The sequence below is a fragment of the Sturnus vulgaris genome, chromosome 13 (genome assembly GCF_052056855.1).
Source record: "Sturnus vulgaris isolate bStuVul1 chromosome 13, bStuVul1.hap1, whole genome shotgun sequence".
Classification (NCBI taxonomy): Eukaryota; Metazoa; Chordata; class Aves; order Passeriformes; family Sturnidae; genus Sturnus; species Sturnus vulgaris.
Window position 1 is genome coordinate 4,472,299 of NC_142255.1, and position 19,604 is coordinate 4,491,902.

The 19,604-nt window shown below is 36.9% G+C and overlaps 1 protein-coding gene across 3 annotated transcripts in view; it reads left to right on the plus strand.

Moving 5' to 3' along the window:
• VPS13C (vacuolar protein sorting 13 homolog C) overlaps window positions 1-15,377 on the plus strand; it is a 73,905-nt gene extending 58,528 nt beyond the window's left edge. For 2 of the 3 annotated variants that reach the window (XM_088172406.1, XM_014879188.2), the window contains 14 exons: window positions 210-321; window positions 636-749; window positions 1,199-1,335; window positions 1,615-1,696; window positions 1,910-2,023; window positions 2,274-2,349; window positions 2,497-2,660; window positions 3,185-3,230; window positions 4,244-4,367; window positions 4,981-5,095; window positions 10,798-10,889; window positions 11,855-11,978; window positions 12,242-12,325; window positions 13,700-15,377. In XM_088172406.1, the coding sequence (XP_088028532.1) occupies window positions 210-321; window positions 636-749; window positions 1,199-1,335; window positions 1,615-1,696; window positions 1,910-2,023; window positions 2,274-2,349; window positions 2,497-2,660; window positions 3,185-3,230; window positions 4,244-4,367; window positions 4,981-5,095; window positions 10,798-10,889; window positions 11,855-11,978; window positions 12,242-12,325; window positions 13,700-13,789 (1,474 nt within the window). In that variant the 3' untranslated portion in view covers window positions 13,790-15,377. Of the gene's footprint in view, window positions 1-209; window positions 322-635; window positions 750-1,198; window positions 1,336-1,614; window positions 1,697-1,909; window positions 2,024-2,273; window positions 2,350-2,496; window positions 2,661-3,184; window positions 3,231-4,243; window positions 4,368-4,980; window positions 5,096-5,900; window positions 9,211-10,797; window positions 10,890-11,854; window positions 11,979-12,241; window positions 12,326-13,699 lie in introns of those variants that run through there. The other variant, XM_088172407.1, reaches the window with a different exon arrangement.
• Window positions 15,378-19,604: the final 4,227 nt, after the last annotated feature.

The window sequence follows — 19,604 nt, forward strand, 5'->3', positions numbered from 1 at the left end:
CTCCTTGTACTATATTATCAGAGTTATGTGTCTGTTTGCTGTGCAGTGCTGGTCAGTAAGCCCTTCTTAACTATAAATTGAAAGTTGATGTTGTGGATTGTAAATCTCAATATATGACATGGCTTAGCAAGACTTCACTTGTGTAGGCTAAGCATGTAATAATATTTAAGTTAAATTTATACAAGTCTACCCCTTTTTTCCCATTTTAGGTACTTCATGGTTCTTATCCAGGAAATGGCACTGAAAATTGATCAAGGATTTTTAGGAGCACTTAGTGAGCTTTTCACTCCATCTACAGACCCAGAAGCTGAAAGACAAAGGGTAATGGATGAGAGAAACTGACTTTTGCTGGAATGGGACCATAAATGATTGAGGAATTTAAATGAATAACAATATAATATAAAATGGAAAACTCATCCAGAAATGTTGTGTCTGTTATGGGTTGTTTGGGGTTTTTTTGTTGTCCCTGGATTCATTAGTACACTCATATTTAAGTTGTTAGTTAACTGTATTTAACTATGATTTTTTTTTTACTGTTTATTTTGATATATATAAAACATTTAGATATAATATGATTAATTGTATTTCATATATGGATAAGATTAACTTCCTTTTTTTTTAAATATTGAAACCAGTTTAAATTAATTCAGCAAGATGTGGATGAACTTGACACTGAGCTGATGGAATCTTCCCTAACAGACCTGTCAGTGCTCAGCTTCTTTGAACATTTCCATATTTCTCCAATTAAGGTATGCAATAGAGAGATTATTGGTAAATAAAATTTCCAATTAATTCATTACAGTAAATTGATCCCTAGTGGGGATTTTACATTCTTTAGAATTTAATACTTTGTTGGAAAACTTCCTCAGTTGCCTGTGAGTGCAAACAGACCTTTAACCATAACTAAGTGGGAAGAATCAATGGGTATAATAATGCTGAAAGCCAGATCAAATATTGAATAAAGTCATGTATCATAAATTACATTAAAATACATTTTAAATACATTAAAATACATGCCTCTCCTAAAGCAGTTAGATTTTTTTGGAGCAAGGGAAAGAAAATCATGAGTAGATGAAATGATAGCTGTCCTCAACTTTGAGCACTGATTTGTTGACATGTACACCACACGACCTGTCTGCTCTGCTTTGGCTTTTCTTTGGTCTTGATTTATTTTCTTTTACTAATTCTGCCTTGACAGTTGCATTTGAGTTTGTCTCTGGCTTCTGGTGGAGAAGCATCAGATAAGGGTGAAGAAATGATAGCCATCCATTCTCTGAATTTGCTGTTGAAAAGTATTGGAGCTACTCTAACAGATGTGGATGATCTTATTTTCAAGTAAGCAAAATTGGTTGGGATTGCTTGTTTGGGTTTTTTTAAATTTGTTTAATGCTTTGACTAAAGCTGCTGTACACTTAATAATTGGATCCATGGTAAACTTTGCTGACTGACTCTAGTATAAGTTTATACAGCCTTAGGGGAAGGGGAGGAATAGAGGGAAGGTGGATTTGGGATCCTTTATAAGGCAATAGCCTTCAGCATTCTATGAAGGAAAGCAGAGAAATATTTGAATGAGGAAGGGTGTCTTTAACTAATGTATGATTACTTGTCTTTCAGACTTGCTTTCTTTGAAATTAAATACCAATTCTACAAGAGAGATCAACTGAGGATGAGAGTTATTAGACATTATAGTGAACAAGTAAGCTTATTTAGTCAAGCCTTTGTGTACAATTCTGAGTATGTGTCTTAAAGAAGATTTTATTTTTCTTCACCAAATACTTAGTTGGGCACTCTAATACCTTACTTGGGTAGTAAATTAAAAAATGAACCAGGCTTAGGTTCTGACATGTGTGACAGCGGCTCATAACACTGCTTTTGTTGTTTGCCTTTTTTCTTCCCTCTCATCATTTAGTTCCTGAAACAGATGTATGTTCTTGTACTTGGGTTAGATGTTCTTGGAAATCCATTTGGTTTGATCAGAGGTTTGTCTGAGGGAGTCGAGGCTTTCTTCTATGAGCCATTCCAGGTATGAGTTCCTGATTCTTTAACTGTGTCTTTATAAAAGGCTGATTGAATGTACTGGTGGGGTTATGGTTTGTTGTCACTGTATTCCATACTCTGAACAAGAAGACAGCAGTAATTTTTTAATGTGAATTTCAAAGAAATAACCTATTCAGATGGTCTTACTTGCATCAATGTAAAGGAATTCCTAGTTTTTCTAGAAACAGATGCATCATTGTGTAGTTGTCTGCTATTCTAATACATTTCATTTTTAGGGTGCTGTTCAAGGACCTGAAGAATTTGCTGAAGGCTTTGTAATTGGTGTGAGAAGTCTTCTTGGCCACACAGTGGGTATGTGTTACAATGTTCTTTTTTTGTGAATTCATCATATCTAAACTGAATATGAAGGGAAATGGTAATGAACTTTTTGGCTTCCTGTGTGTTTGCTCTTACACTGTGAAAGCACAGTAACTTTTGCTTTCTGCCCTGTTCCCTCAGGTGGGGCAGCAGGGATGGTGTCCAGGATCACTGGCACTGTTGGCAAAGGCTTGGCTGCCATTACTCTGGATGAAGAATTTCAGCAGAAAAGGAGAGAGGAAATGGGTCGGCAGCCTAAAGACTTTGGGGAGAGCCTGGCCAAAGGAGGGAAAGGCCTCTTAAGGGTATGGACTGGGAGATGAGTGTTTGATGGGCCAGCTTGCTTGAAAATCACCTGCAAGAAAGTTTGAGATCTTTTTAGTCAGTTAATTAACTAAACAGAAGAGACAAACAGGCAGTAGGTTTATAGGAGACTCAGTGCATCAGGTGTAGTGTTTGAAGTCATGTTTCTGGTCAACCTGAGCAACTCAAGTTAGGATCTTGAACAGGAAATAACTCCAATTTCTCTTGTGAATACTATAAATAATTCAACTCATATTCAACAAATGTTGAATGTGTATTTAGGTTATTAAGGTAACTGGGCCCTTACTTGACCTTGCAGTCAATTCTGTCATTCAAGTCTTTCTCTCAGTTATAGTTTTCTTAAAATATAAAGTAAGAGAAAAAACAAGGCCAAAACCCCCAGCCAGACAGTGTTTCTGAACTTTCCATTTTAAAGTACTAAAATAAGGATGTGAGACAACAGGTTGCCCAGTTGGATTGACAGCATTCCAGTTTCTCATAGGGAAATTAATTATCTTTGTTTTAGGGTGTTGTTGGAGGTGTGACAGGCATCATCACTAAACCAGTAGAAGGTAAGCACAAAGGCTGCACTGCACTGCTTAAGTGGTTTGTCAATACTTTACAATTTATTTTGTAATGTTAAGAAATACAAATCCAAGCATGATGATGCTAAGGTATAGCAAGATATTTGTATTTCTTATTCAAATGTGAATTTACACAATGATTATTTCAAATATCTTTATGTCTGTTATTGGCTTTACCACCTTTTAAACCTTTGTATGAGTAAAGAAGGCATTGTCTCTGTGATGTATTTTATTAGGCCTGCTGTAGTACCCAGTTTATTGTCTGAAGCCAGAATAAAGATAGTAAAAATAATAAAGTAAAAATCACAAGCTGAAAAAGCTTTTTGGGACTCCAGAGGTTGGAGAAATCTTAAAAAACAAATTCGGTTTTATGCCTGAAGTCAGTATTTGTTCCTGTTAGTTCATGAAAATGATTGATGATGAAAAATATCCAGGATAAAATGCCTCTTATTTATCTTCAACTGCAGTGATTTAAATGTTGGGAGTCACAATACTGTGTGGTATTTTATAGCTTTTGCATGAGACTTTGATCCTTGTCTATTGGGTGGGTGATTACACCTGCTTTCTGAACACTCCTATGGGTCTTCCTTAGTTATAGATCACCAGAACCATGTCATTTTGAGACAGAAATAGTTGACTTATGTCATACTTGTGCATCTTAGTGTCTTCAGAATATTTTGTTATTACTGTCAACCTATTAAAGAACTCATCTGTTGGCCTATAGTCCAGCCTGAAAGTATGAGAAGGAGAATCTTGGTAAGATCTCAGTTGTGGGCCCTTCAGAGGCTGCTCAGGTATTCAGTGAACAGTGATGTGTCTGAGCAGCCCAGGAAGTCAGGGGTGACTTTGCACAGACAGCTCTTTGTACAACAGGACTCCATGCAATCCATGGCTGTGGGCTGCTTCCAATACAAAACACTTCCCCTGTGGCAATAATGGTTTCATTCTGTGGTTAAGTAGGTCATGAAAACATTCATTTTTCTGTTTCTATTCTTTTAAAGGGGCTAAAAAAGAAGGTGCAGCTGGATTCTTTAAAGGGATTGGAAAGGGGCTTGTAGGAGTGGTGGCCCGCCCGACTGGAGGCATTGTGGATATGGCAAGCAGTACATTCCAGGGAATTCAAAGGTACAGTGCAAAAGGAGGTTTTGGAATACTTCTGCTGTGTTGGATACCAGGTGGTAAAGTGCTCCAGTAGTGCCACATGATTATTTGTTAAATGCAAAAAGCAGAATGATATGTGAGGTTGAGAAATGTCCAGTAGCCTGCAATGAATGTATTTTATGATGAGGAGGAAATTGCTGCTTTGGAGAACAGTGCAGTGTTCAGGTAGACAGTAACTAATCCATTTTTTCGTTTTGCTGCTTCCCCTGAGGGGAAATGTTAGTGGAATTTACTGTGAAAAATACGCCACTAAATTTTCAGAGTAAAACTTCCCAGTCTGAAATTTGGTTAGCAGTGCACATCAGGGATGGGACCTTTGGATAGTGTGTTAATAAACTTGAGAACCTTAGTAAATTATCTGCATTTGGGAATAAACTTCTCCAGCTTATTCTGTAGCTGCTTAATTGGCTACTTTTGATTTATTATTAGCAGTGTGTCTTTACTATTTACATCTGCAGGGTGCCAGGATGTGTAAGTGGGATGTGTGGCAAGTGAAAGGGTGACTTCTTAAAGATGTACTGGTGAACCTCAGGATTGTATTAAGCTTACCAGAATAATGTTGCACTGTCTATGGCAGGGTGGCAGAATCAACTGAAGAAGTGTCCAATCTCCGTCCCCCACGCCTCATCCGTGAAGATGGCATCATCCGGCCCTACAACAGGGTGGAAGCTGAGGGCTATGATTTATTTGAGGTATGTTTTGCATTGTAAACACAGTTACAATTCTCTAACCTGCAGGGTTCCATAAAGGATTAAGTTGCAATCAATCTTTAGCAGTCGTTATCTGAAATAAAAATTTGTCCCAGCCTGTTTTGTAAAGCACGCCTGGATAGCAGGGAACACCCAGTGCTTGGAGTGAGCTGAATGCAAAATGGAAACGGCAGCATTGCTGTTATATGATCTCCATTTTTTGTTCTGTAGTCACTTCTCATGCTCTGGAAGGAAATTTGGTTAGTAGGATTAAGAATTATTAGGATTAAGATTTAAATATGTGAAAGAGACTCCCTTTGATAGTTCCAAATTTTTGTCTTTATAACAAAGCTGAGCTTAGTTTACAGACTAAGCAATTAAGCTATAAACCTTGAATTGTTTGGTTGTATCAGCAGTTTAAAAAATTGCATGCATTTTTAAGATATTACTGTTTGGCTTTTCCCTATGTTGTTCATGATAGTCATCTGTCCTAGCTACAAGCACTGTGTGGACATTTAGCCTGCCTGCTCATGTGGCTGTGCCTAACACATGGGAGATGAACAACATGAGTTTTCAAGTTCTTGATAGTCAGAATCTGGTTAATTTGTATTCCAGGCTTTGTGTTTTTAATACTGATCTTTAAATGCTTATTCTGTTGCTAAAAAGTTAGAGTAAAATAACAGTCTACATTAACACTTTAAATCCAAAACTTGGTTATTTGCTACTTGCTTGTACGTGGTCTTTTTTTTCTTATTGCCTGTTCTATTTCTAACATTTCTTTTCTTTCTCCTTCTCTCCTGACATGCAGCAAGAACTGGAATAATGGAGTAAACACTTTCCATATTTCTTGTCCCTTTCTGTCATGGTTTTTCATCTGCTTAAAGTATTTAGATAAAGGGCATGATTGCATTTACCATGTCCTCCCCCCTTCTTCTCTATCTTTTCTGTGTAGCAGTTGAATAAAACAGTGATTCATGTTGTTCAGGCTCAGAAAACAAACTTGAATAACCATCTTCAGCAAGACTAGATGAGTGAGTGAGATGGGGAGACAGGGAGGGCTTGTTTCCTATATATTTATTTTTCTGAGGTTGCTTAGCTCCTTATGAATGGCAACAACAGAAGGCATTTAGAAAAAAGAATCACGGTGGCTAGATGCTGAGTTCATTTATTTATTGGTGCTCTCCTAGAGGTAGGACTGTGGACAGAGGGGCAGAGCAACATCTTGAGCAAAATTTAAACTAGTGATAGTGAATGGAATTGACTTCTGGGAAAATGCTTGTAACTTCATGAGCTAGAAGTATTGTTTTCATAGAAATGCTGAGAAAACCTGTACTTGTGTTTTCTGTACTGTTGTACAACTGTCAGCTGCACATCTGCTGACCCACTATGCCTTCAAGTTACTACTACTGGTTCTTTATGGACTTTGCTTAGCTAAAACATACAGTGAGCTTAGCTGACTCTGGATTTTATTCACAGAATCTTCAGAGACTTTGCTCTTCAAAAGAAAAAAATAAATGTAAACTTTCAGCTGTTAACAGGAATTTACACACGTACATCCACATATAAATAAGTCTATGTATTTCTATACTAAGCAATGTCATATATTTCATTACTAATACAGCATCTTAGAAATTAGCAAGCTAAGCTTAATAAGCTGTTGTCAGAGCAAATTTTTTGCATATCATGGGAAAAAATGTTGAACAGAAGCATCTTTGTTGGTAATGCTTTTTAGAATGTAATAGTCAATTTAAAATTATTAAACAAAACCTTTTTTTTTTTAGAGGATTAAATGAAATTAAGTTGTGATATACTAAGCAGGCCAAATTTTTTCTTCTTGAGTTCTTTTTTTGTTTTGTTGTTGTTGTTGTTTTTTTACTATGTTTTTTACATCTAGCAAAAAGGAAGATGTGGCACAACCAACACAGAAAATTTGATATTATGCAGTTCCTCCACATCTATTATTTATATTTTTCTTAAAAGATGTAGATTGGAACTGGATACAAACCAGAATTTAATCATCTGTACAGTTCACTAAATACAGTTTATTTCTTTCACTTAATGGAATACAGGAGAGGTTTAATTAACTGTTCTTGATTTTTGTGCTAGAGGTCAGTGTTGGGAAGGCTTTGTTTTCTAATGTAAGTGAGCAAGCAATAAAAAGCAAGACAGGGCAGTGTCTTTACATGAAATCATATATTCAGTGAAAAAGATGAGTCAGAAACTCAGTTCTATGTGCACTTACAAATTTCATCACAATAGGTACAAGTGCTGTTTATTTTTGGATCCAGTTTTGATCCTATGTTACAATAGTTTACCCAGAACCCACACTTTCTCATCTATTTTAACTACATTTAATGCATATGTCCCTTGAAAACAAATATAAGCTCACAGAGTGGAAACCTTGTAAGGTAACCTTAAGAAACAAGATGCCTCAATATCATCCAGTGATTGGATGGAAAAATGTTTTACTTGATTACTTTTGTGTGAAATGTAGGCATTAGAGCTTCTCTTAGAGGGGCAAACATGTAAGTTTTATAGGAAAAGGAAATTTTTCCACAGGAAAGTCGGGGTTTGGTGCAAACTGAGGCCCACAGGCAGGTGGAGGAGATCAGTTGAGTTGTGTGAAGTTGTTGATGCAGCTCCTTGTCCCAGGAGGGCTGCTGTGGTGGATGTAGGCAGTCCAGGGATGTGCTCAGCCCTGGGCAGTCAGATGTGCCGTGGTGCAGGCTGCACGTCAGTCACAGAGCGAGGCTGAGCAGCACAGGATGTGTTCTGTCAAACTGAAATGCACAGCACAGCTGGAGAGCTCCAAGGACAGACAGGGCAGCTCTAGGAGGATGGCTTTCCAAGGAATCACTTCTCAAGCTTTTTCATCGTGGTCTGAGGAGTGTTTGAGTCGAGGTTTGCTGGAGCAGGTGGTGGGAGCCTTTGGCTTTGCTCTCAGAGGCTGTGCCCAGTGAGGAGCTGCTGCTCACCCAGCTCCTCAGGGCTGCCACCGTGTCACTCATGCATTATTCAATGCCTGTTGCTGGTACTTCGTTTCATATCCCAGTTAAAGCATGGAGCTTTATAAAGAATGCACAACACCTCATGAATAATTGAGGCAGGGTGGTGAGACAGTGTTGTGTGACAGAGCATGGACCGTGCTGGAAACTGCAGATTCTGTTTCTGCTACGCTCTGTTCTGCTCTGCAAATTTGCTTTGGTTCGTTCATTTCCATGTAAAATAAGAATGACTTCACTTCTTCAAAGTGCTCATAAAAATAACAGCTTTTGATAAAGATGTCTAAATTTTAAGAGTGTGCAGATCATGGAGTAATTTACATCAAGTGCAACTCCCTTTTTACATAATGCCACCACCGTTGTGCTGGCACCTATCAGGTGTATGGAGAATAGCTCTGAGAAATACTGCACAGGCCTCAGTGGGAACTCTTACTTTGGTACCATATTGCATGTAAAATCTAAAAATTACTATTGGGATTGTTTCTGAAGTTATGAGAAACAGGCTTTCTCTCCAAAGCTTTGAATTTGAATAGAGAAACATGCTTATGAATAAATCTGTTTAAATATGTGGCATGTCTAATTTCTTCATATTCAACAAAAGAATTTGGAATCTGTATTGCAGTCTTTGAATTACAGTCTTCACATGGTGGGTTTTCTATTTCATCATTTTTTTACTTGTTTTGAAACAGCTATGGTTCAGGTGTAAAAGGTGAGTTCATATTTTCATTTTAGTCATATGCTGCCATGTTTCTTCTAATGTTTTGAGGAGACTTTGAGATAATCAGTCTGATTGGCATCTTTTTTTCCTTTCACATACATTGTGCAGTTTCAGAGATTTTTAAGATGGTCAGAAAGGGATATTTTTTTATAGAAAATGTTGGTTGACCCTATGGTTTTGTTTGCTGAAAAATGCTGGATTAAAATGTATTTAAAAACATAACATCACTTGAAAGCAAGTCCAGGAAAACACTGTGCTGTTGATTTCAGCTCTTGAATATTTATCCACTTTTGAGATTAAAGGATTTTTGGAGTCAGTTGTGATGTATGATGATGCTTTAAGATATTTGTTAAGTTTTGAATATATGAAAATAAAATTCATATATAAAAAAAGTCAAACCTTCATTTAATTGATACTTATGTAAGCTGATCTTTCAATTTTGATTATTTAAACTGCATGGAGTTCAACCTGTTCATCACAGACAACTGTGGAGTCCAGTGGAGCCTCTACTGTTATCTCATGGGTTTTATGGGTCCATCTAAGGAAATAAAAAAGACATGGCTATTTACAGGAAATAACTAAAAACATACTGAGATTTTTGTCCTTCCTCTTTAGGTTATTGTTACTAGTTTGTCAGAAACTTGGGGAATGAGAACTTGAGGAATTTACTGTTATAGAGGCTGAATTCCACAGTCACAGCTGTAAAATGAATGAAAGTCATCTTGCTTTGCTCTGAAGGATATCAAACCAATTTTGGGGCACCCATTTGCTCAAGGTTGATCTGAAGTACATGCATTCTGCATCCAGGCATTCTTCTTTATGTTTCCCCATGTTTCTACACAGGAGCTGCCCATTTTCCCTTAAAACAGATTGTATCATATTACTGACCTGGAGGGTACAAAGCTAATATGCATTGACTTTATACTTATAGAATTGTCTTGCTAATTTTTGCTAATTAAACACTATTTATAAGTGTCTTTTTACAAGAGTTATTACATATCAGGAAAATCTGTAGTTGACACAGATTTATTCTCATACTCACTTTGAGGCTGGGTTCCCACTGGTAGCATATTATTAATTTCATGCTTTTATTTATTTCTGCATGATGTTTTGATGTGTATTCCTTTGCCACAAATAGATTCAGGTATCACTCTGTGAGTCTTGCTGCCTTTGATCCAGTGTTATTGGAGCTTGATGTGGGGATGACCTTGAGCCTGTCTTCTGTGCTGGTCTATGGTGTTGATGGAATATTGTAATCCTGGTGACATGCTCTAGGAAACATTATACTTGAGTCAAAGAGTATGTACAGAATGGGAAATCTGAAAAAGAAATCGATGAAAAATTGCAAAAAAAAAATCCTAGGAGAACTACAGTAGTTTATTTCAAAAATACTTCTTTATTTGTAGGTTGTCACTTGACTTGTAGTTGTCTAATCAAAATGTGATGAACAACTTAATCTGCACTTTGCTACACCTTTGTATTTTGGGTATTGAACAGTCATACCTGCTCAGAGCTTCAGAAGCTGATCTTGAGGTGCATTGAGAATTTGTGTCTTGATAATTTCTTTCTGAGGCTCTGAGTCGTGCCTTATAAAGATGCATGACCTTGGCAGGGTTGTCACTCTTAAATGAAGCCTACAGCATGGAGTGTAGCAGAATAAACACTATTCAACAATTGCTAGCACAGAAAGGAAATCAAAGCTGAGGAAAGAGTTCACTGATAGAGCAGTGTCAGTGTTGTGCCTTGGAGTGGAATGGATCAGTTCTCAGTGACTCAGCTTCAGCACTGTGAGATCCTGCCTGGAAAGAACTAACAATGAGGTCACTTCTCAGAAGCCTTTTGAATTCAAGACACTAATTTGATTTGTGGTTTCTGGTGGTTTTTTTTTTTTAATTTTGTTTGATTTTTTTTGTTTGTTTGTTTTGTTTGGTTTTTGTTTGCTTGTTTTTGTACAGCCCCAGAATTATTTCCTGTTTCTGTTTCAGAAGTTGCACATCAGGAAGTTGGAAAAAGAGGTGTATCGACACCACTGTCCAATTCCAAGAGGCAGAAGGGCCACCCTTATTGTCACCAACAGGTATTCCATTTTGAATGCTTTCTGAGGGCTTGACAGGATTTCAGTTTGGGGATTAGACATCTGGCTAAGTCTAAAATGATTGCTACTCTCTGCTTAGCTCTTTTCCTTCTCTATTTTCTTCTTGATTTTTTTATTAATATTTTATTTTCTTTCCTTAAGGTAAAATGTAATTTAGCTGTGATGTCAGTGCTGGATACTAATTTGGGAAGACACTTTACTCTGAGATCAGTGACCCTTCCATCATAGTGGAGGGAATTTTTTTTTTCTCTTCATTTTTGATTTTTCAGATTAGATTATTATAAGTGTTTGCAGTCAACCTAACATTTTGATAATCCATGTTTATAGTCTTGTTAATTAAAGAATATTCTAAATGAAGACTTAGGTCTTTGTCCTTAGGTCCTTTGTCCATGAAAACTGTTATTTAACCCATCTGACAAGTTTGAGAATTCAAGATGTTTGCAGTCCTGAGTTTGAGGACTCCAAACCTCAATATGTTAGACAATGAAAGGATGATGATGTCCACATTGCACAGGTCACCAGTTTGCACTGAATGTATGAGAGAGGCTCATCCTTGGAAGCTTCCCATTGTGGTTTTTAAAATCATGACCAGCACCCCTCAGAATTTAGGCTGCAGATGGACAAGATTTCAAGGCACTGACCAAGGCCATCAGTGATAATTGGGCAATTGAGTTGTTTGCAGATAAATAAATGTGCCCTTCTTTCCTTATCCCAGTTCCTGGCCTGCTCATGCTGTGTCATGTCTTAGATCATCTATGGCTTGTGAAGACCAAGTGATCATCTCAGAACATTAAGGAAATCTGGGTCCACTGTGACTGAGTGAATACTTTTCATCTGCATAGAAAATGCCTTCTTAAACAAATGCTTTCATTTTGTTTAGTTTTTCTAGCCAAATTCTAGTCCCAGAGAGAAATTGAGTGTCATGTTGGATTTTTTTTCTTCAACAGGAGAGTGATATATGTGAAAGAAATGGAAATCTTAGGCCATTTAACAACAGAGTGGGATTACTTATTTGAAGATTTCACACGTTATCCCTCCTATGAAGCAAATGTGTTAAAAATTACTGTTTTGGTAAGAAAAGCATCTAAATTTTCTTCTATTTAATATTCACTAGAGGTCCATACATGCTTTTAACTTATTTATGGTTTTAACTGCTAACTAAGGGATTCTGTTACAGGGTTTACTGAAAGTTTCTTTAAAGTATGACAGTTGGGTTGGACTGAGACCTTGTTGAAATCTAACTTGAAATTGGCATTCAAACCATTTAAGTATCTGATTCTGCTTTCTTGTTTTGTGAGTCATCTGAAGCTCATTTTTGTTCCCCACTGCTGCAGGATCAGAAGATGTTCCCAAGAAAGGACAGTACAGGTCATGAATGTGTAAAGACAGTTCAGCTTCAAGATGAAGCTACAGCAAGGGTATATTCTTTTTTATAATTATTTTAATCTTCTTTTCATATGATATTGTTGGCAGTTGTTGAAACTCAACATGTAAAAAAGATGGTCATGTTCAGAAACTTGTTAGAGAATAGGCTGCTGTGCCTGAGGACCATTTACCATAGTTTTGTGTTGAAAAATATCTTTTACCAAGAATTTGATGAGACCAGATAGTTCAAAACAATCAAGAGAGTTTGTGCAATAATAATTTAATGTTGAAGCTACATTTCTATGCCATTAAATGAAAAGAATTCCAATATCTAAAGTACTAGGTTGTTTTAAATTTCCCCTAGTCTATAGGTTTCCACATACTTTTGATTATTTCAAGATCACCTAAGCCAGTACAAGTAGACCTTGTATGAAAATATGAAAAGGCTTACTTAGATTCCTCCTTCCTCCCTCTCCATATCTGTTTTTTTCTACCATTTATCTCTAAATGTTTGTTCCTATTGGTGCTGTGGAGGCTGGAGTGTTTTGTGAGCCTTCTTTCTGTGGATGGTTGGATCTTGTAGATAACTTACCTAAGGTGATCTGTCAATTTGGATAAATTCTGGGGTACTTCAAGAATAGAAAAAATTACCCAGGAAACCATGTGTGTGTTACTGTAGTGTTGTATCAGGTGATGAGAGAGGAGGTGTTCTACCCTGATAGCAAATGTGAAATCAATGGGATCCACAGTGTCTTGGAAGCATGCTTGAAATTGTAGCTTCAGTAAATGGCAAGTCAGCAGATGGAATCAGAATCAGGGCCAGATTGCTGCTATTAAATTGATTGAGCCTCCTAAAAGAATGGGTTAGACTGAGAAGGAAAAAAAATTGCTATAATTTTAAGGCCCTTTATGTACTGGAAGGGTCTATCTTAGTTCTTTACTGTGTCTTGTCTAAAAATGTTCCTTCAGCTTTCTCTTACAGCATGTTGTCCAAATCACACTTGGAATTAAGTAATTTAAATTCTTTTAGTTTCTCTGTATCTTTAGTATCTCTTGTGTCTTGGCCATACCTGGAGCATTGCACACAGGTCACACTAGAAGGATACTTCCTTGTGTTTAATTACCTTTTTTGGTATTATTTCCTAAATGCACTTTCCTTTGCTAATATTTATGCTATATGTTTAATCTATACATTAAAAATAGATTTTTATGCTCTCACTACCCATTTACCTTTTGTGGATTTCTGTTTCAGTTCATCAGTTGAATATTGTGCATGTGAATAAGGAGCTAAATATCTGACTTAGACCAGCCTGTGTGTGTGTGGGTTTACATGTTGGTTGAATTAATTATGTTTTAGTAGCATCTTATGGAAGCAAAGTGCTGCCTGCTTGAAGTGTTTTTTGCTTTCATTGTGGTTTTTTTTCCAGTGGCTTTGTTGTGCCATTCGGGATGCCCAGACTACACGACAGCAAGAGAAGCTGGTGAAGAGAGCATCCTTGCAGCTGAGGAAACCTTAAATGCTGTCTTGACAATGATAGGATTTGTTGGGTTTGACATTTGCTATGCAGTTTTCTCCCTAAAATTGATTAGAACAACATGGAAACATTGGGCAAAAAGTCAAGATGAAATATCTGAAGTCTTCTTTCAGAGTTAACAGCTGTTAACACTGTCATTTTAGAAGTTAAGCATCTTTTGGAAACAATGGATTTCTAAAATGTGCATTTCAGTTTAAAAATTACAAGTTTTGATAAAATGTTTTCCAGCTGTGAAATTTTATTTTGTGCCTTTTTTTCAGGTCCAAGATTCTAAAATGAAGTCATTATCTTGTTTTCACTCTAAGGTTATGGTTTACAGACTGGTGGTGGTCCTTGTGGTTCTGGTGTTTTTTCAGATGAAGTATTTCTGTTCATAATTGAAACAAATTTAAAACTCTAATTTTAGGCAACATTCTCCTCGAATTACTGTACACAATTTAGCTGATATAATTCCATCTCTGGGTATTTAGTATTAGAAAATATTGCATTGAAACAATGTAAAAATGAGTATATATGAAAGAAATAGGCTATTGTTGTCTGGAAATGTTTACACTGGAATGTTGTCACATTGTAAATGAAAACCTGCACTTTAAAAATGAAAAATATTATTCACCTGTCATGTGCCTGTTAATGGTTTTGGTTGTGTCACTGTAGCCTAAAGAATTATCCATGAGGAACAGCACACTGGGTTTAGCATAGTGTGTCAAAAACTTAAATCAAAGAAATTAACTCTCCATATTTCAGTGTATAGTTACTCCACTGGAAGCATGCCATCTCATTAAGTCAAAACTCACTTTTGATGTAATATTTTTGTTTCAGTTTCTTTTCCTGAAGGCTGTTAGAATTCAGTTTAACACAATTTTTAAACACTAAGTGTATGTCTGGTATGAATAACCCCATGAACTTCCTTGAGACAAGTTCCATTCTGACCATGAGGCACATCCATAGGTAACTGAGTCAAGGACTGTATGAACAAACAGATTTGAATTCACTGATCAGTGAACTGGGAGCTTTTGTTGTCAGTCTTTGGCTGTCAGATAAGAAAATCAGTGTCCTTGTGAGAACTCAGGAAAATTTGACCTTTCCAATTTCCTTTTCTTGGAAAGAATAATTTCTATTTCTTACTTCTATTTTGTGCTAGATAATAGCTGTAGTTACAAACTTGATGAAGTAAAATGGCAATATTTTTCTACAGATCTATACAGTGCACCAGGCCTGGATTTTTAAACTCTACACTTAAGGGCTGTTATATTGTATAAATGCACTCTTAACCTTAACTCTTGTACCTATGAGCTCACCAAAGTTAGAAAGCTTTAGACATTTAAAAGTAAGCTGCCAAACACAGAACTTGTAGAAAGCATTGCACTCATGGTTTTATTATTGTTGTATGCACGTGGCTATTAATCCACTTTGCTACATGGGAAACAATGTGGTACAGCCTTTAATTGTGTGCTATCACCTGTTATCTAGAAAGCTCTGCTCAAACAAGAAATCAATTAGCTGTCCAGGTTGTACGTGTATCAAGTTCATGTTTTTTAAAAAAAAGACAATAAATTTTTATATGCAAGTATTTGTACTGTGATTTAGTTCTGTTGCTTCTCAAGTGCATGATGTGCTGTTGGTTTGCCTCGTGTCACTGACACTGTATGAAAACATTTGGGAGAATGAAGGTACTGCAGAAGAGCTTTGTACAGCTCAGCCATTTTTGCATCTTGTTTTCTGACATTTAGGAACAGTTGTATGTGTACAGCCTCTTAATTCATACTTGAAAATAGATGTCACTTTAGTCTACATGGTGCATGTTCACACAGTATCATGGGCCTGTTTTTAGATGAATTGGAGCTTAAAACAGTTCTGAAGACTTTTCTGACTCCAGACTTCTGCTTCATTCCCTTATATACTTCCTCATGTTTTTGGTAAACTTTCTGGCTTGAATTGTAAACAGTAGATATTTCATTTTCTCACTTTATATGAGATTAGGTTCAATGAAGAAACTTCCTATTTACAATAGTCTGAAGAAGCAGTTGTTTTTATTTTGAAATGCACATCTTTGCAGTTTGGGTTGCTAGCTGAATTTGAACTGGTAGATGACCTCCAGCTGGAGTGGTGAATGACCTTTACCCCTGGGATGAAGACATGAGAGAGGAGTTCCATTTCTTGTTTAAATGAAAATGGATATTTGGGATTAATAGGTTTCCAGTGCTTGTCCTGGGCTTGCCTGTAAGTGTTCCATTCCACTTTACCATGTCTCCTGTCTTTGTTTTTCCAGTCATAGCTGCATCCTCTGCAGCTGCTGTTGACTCTACCTGAGCTTTGCTCTCTGACTTGGGAATTTTCTTTTCCTGTTCCCTGCCAGTTCTTTTCCTTCAGCTGGTGCATTTTCTTGAAGTGCTGCCTGAGGAAGTTAAGGGACAAGGAGAGTCTCTTGTCTCGTCCCTAAAGGGATGTCCAGCCTAAGAACAAGAATTAAATCCTGTTTGTATGATCTCTTGGGGTGAGAGGATAACAGAATGTTTTCAGACAATCTTGAAGTGATGAATTTCAACCAGGTGCTGCGATGCAAGTGAAAAGCTTTTTCAAAGATTTTGGTGGGTTTTGGTGTTGTTTTTCTTTTGTTTGTTTTGTTGTTGATTTTGTTTTGTTTTCTTTTTTTAAGTGTCTGGCAACAAAATGTTTTTCCATACCTTAGAGATTTTATGCATTTGTAAAGCTGTTGAGTTTTTCAGTGTTGCTGAGCACACCAGGTTGCCAAGCTGTTGACATCTTCCTAGCCTTTTCCTTTCAGTGAGCACCCAGAAGCTTTTTGCTGTCTCAAAGGCCACTTTTTTTTGCTGAATATTAAGGCAGTAAAATTAGTGTTAATTAACTCTAAGCATTTAGGTCAGGCCTGAGTCCTTGCTTTACTTCAGTTACTCCTTTGCTTCTTGGCTCGTCATAGGTTTCTCCAGCTTTTCAAAAGTGATTTTTTTCACAAGGAGTGGATGAATGAATGTTTAATCCTTGTGACTGTTTCTCAGTCTCTTGCTCCAGCTGTAGCCTCCTGGAGCCTTCTGAAACTTGCTCAGTCCTTTGAGCCATGCCTCCATGCCCATGGCACATGAGCCCCATGCTCAGTTGTCCCCTAGGACAGTGCAGCCTTCCCCAGTGTAGATCTGTGACCTAGTAACCATTTAAAAAAAAAAAAAAACAGTAGCAGAAAAATTATAATACAGTCAAGCTGTTTCATTGAAAACCACATGAATATGCTTGTGCTTATATTTTTAGAGCCACTTAATTCTTTCAAGAAGGAGAGAATGACATGAGACATTTTAGAGCAGATAATGGCTACATGTGCTTCTTCACATGACAATGCTATCCATTCTACTTAACTGAGCTTTAAGGAGCTGTGATGATTTTCTTTGAGTTTCTCCCCAGTCTGGAGACAAATAAATAATCACATGCTGAAATGTTATATTTTGAAAATGCTTTGAAAATTCTTTACTAATTTCTTACATAAGCTTGGTCCATTTTGCTGTTAACTAAGGGGATTTTAGGCTCTCTTTCAATGAGAATTTTTACTGGATGTTATTTAGACTTTTTCCTCTCCAAGTGAGCCTGTATTCATTGACTACTGCCACTCATTCTCTAGAGAATTACAATAAGCCAACCACTTACACGTATTTATGTGGAATTTTAAAGAAACAAATAGCATCACACCGTTCCTAAAGCCCCTCAGCTTGTGGAGTGTCATTGCAGATGTTCACAGCCTAAGTCCACGTGGTCCTGGACACCTCTCTGGCTGACTGGGACTGGACTGTGCAGTCTCAGGAGATGCCTTCAAAGCCCTGCTCATCTGGGATTCTGTCACAATGGGAAATTTAAAATACACCTTCTCCCCCACTACCAAAGAAAATTACCCAGGAGATGAAGTTTTGTATTTCCAGTGATAAAATATATCCATCAAAAGAACTTCATACCTCCCACCATCACATTGAACCATTTTCTCACAATTTGTAGAGCCTGGAAGATTGTTTGGGTTTTTATAGGCACAGAATAGGCACAGTTGAGTAGTAAGAGAATAAGTAGTTTTGAAGGGGATAAATTGTGAAGCTGAAGGAGGGGGTAAGTAATTCAGCTTAACAACCAAGTACCAATGTTCTTATTTCATTGCTGGCAGTAAATAAGCTTTTGTTGTAGTGAAGTAACAGAGATTATAGTAGATATATCCTAATCTTGGGCTGTGCTTGGCAAGAAGGATTGTTTATATAAGGATAACTTGGGTCCTCAGAAGCTTTAAAAATAAAATTAAAAAGATTTAATTTTAAAAGTGGAAACTGACTTGTGAACCTTTTGAAACCAGCTAACATCTGTTTGAAAAAATAATTCTTTCAACAGTTTATAAAGTTGCATTTAGTCAAACCTGAAGACTTAATTTGGAATAGATGCCAGTGGACTGACCAGAGAAGTTTTAATGTAAGAAACAAGTGGAGGGGTTGGAGAATCAACACATGCAACTTCAAGTTTAATTGAAAAAAAAAAAACAAAGCTTTTTTATTAAGCTTTGTTTACAAGTTATTAAGCTTTTTTATTAAGATTTCCTGGACCAAGATATGCTTTGGAGGGAGAGGGCAGTTCCCAGTTAAACCTGTGGTGCCACATAGCAGGAGAAGGACACATCAAAGTGGGGGAAAAAGTTATTTTACAGCTAGATATCTAATTAAAATTTGTTCCAGGTATATGAATATTTTTTAGTTTACTAATGATCCTAATACAATTCTATCCCTTGGATTATGATCTTACTTGCACAATCACTAAGTAACAGTGAGACAAATACACAGATCTCCAGACTTTAGCACTTACTGTGCTAAATTTGCTTTTTTTTTGTGCTGCAATTTGCTTTTGTTTGGGATTTTTTTAGATATTTGCCAATGTAGTTACCTCGGTTGTCTGAGGGAGAAAAGCTGAAATATGAAATAAGAAATAATTCTTAAACTGGCCTGTTGAAAAGAACATGTGAATTTAAAACTTTATTCAGTTCACTCTATCCTCACCCTTCCTGTAAGTCAGCAAGTAAACCTCTAGTTTGACAACATTTTATATTATTTATTATGAAATTAGTTTTTTAGTTCTTTATCCTGATCTGGTCTTTAGATTGCATAAAGGCCAGGGGAACCTGGGAGGGAGATGGGAGGAACCTCATAATATTGACATGGTAGGTTGGGAGTGAAGGAAGGTGAAAGCAGGATAGTGATAAATCCATAAAATCGCTAGGTCTTTGGAGGTAAAACCAAATTATTAGAAAGTTAATTTGGTATCCTGCCACAAATTCATCAGTAATTGGGAAAATATGTAATTGTGAAGACCAACAGCAGTACTTGGAAATGGTAACTTCATTAGACTTTAACAAGGAAAAGAAATTTTTTCTTGAATTTCATTGAGAGCCATTTCCAGGTGCTTCCCTGGAGTCAGCAGATGGAGCACTGAAAATGTATTTCACTGCTAAAATGACAACACTCAAATTGCAGTGCTGGTCTTGTGTGTGTGTCCACATTGTTCCTAGACTCTGTTTATCAGAGTTTATCAGAGGCAAGTACAGTGAAGATGTACAAGTCCAAACAAAAGGCTTGTCCAAAACAAAAAACTTGAAAAGTAGGGAAGTAGTTTGTGCACTAAATAATGGAGCAAGTTTCCAGGGATTTGAAACCTGTCCCCAGCAGGTGTGACAGACATTGCTCTCACATATAATAAAAGCTTCACAGGTAAATCACTGAGGTGTGCAGGTCTGGTCTCTGCACTGATAAATGTGGCCCCGAATCTG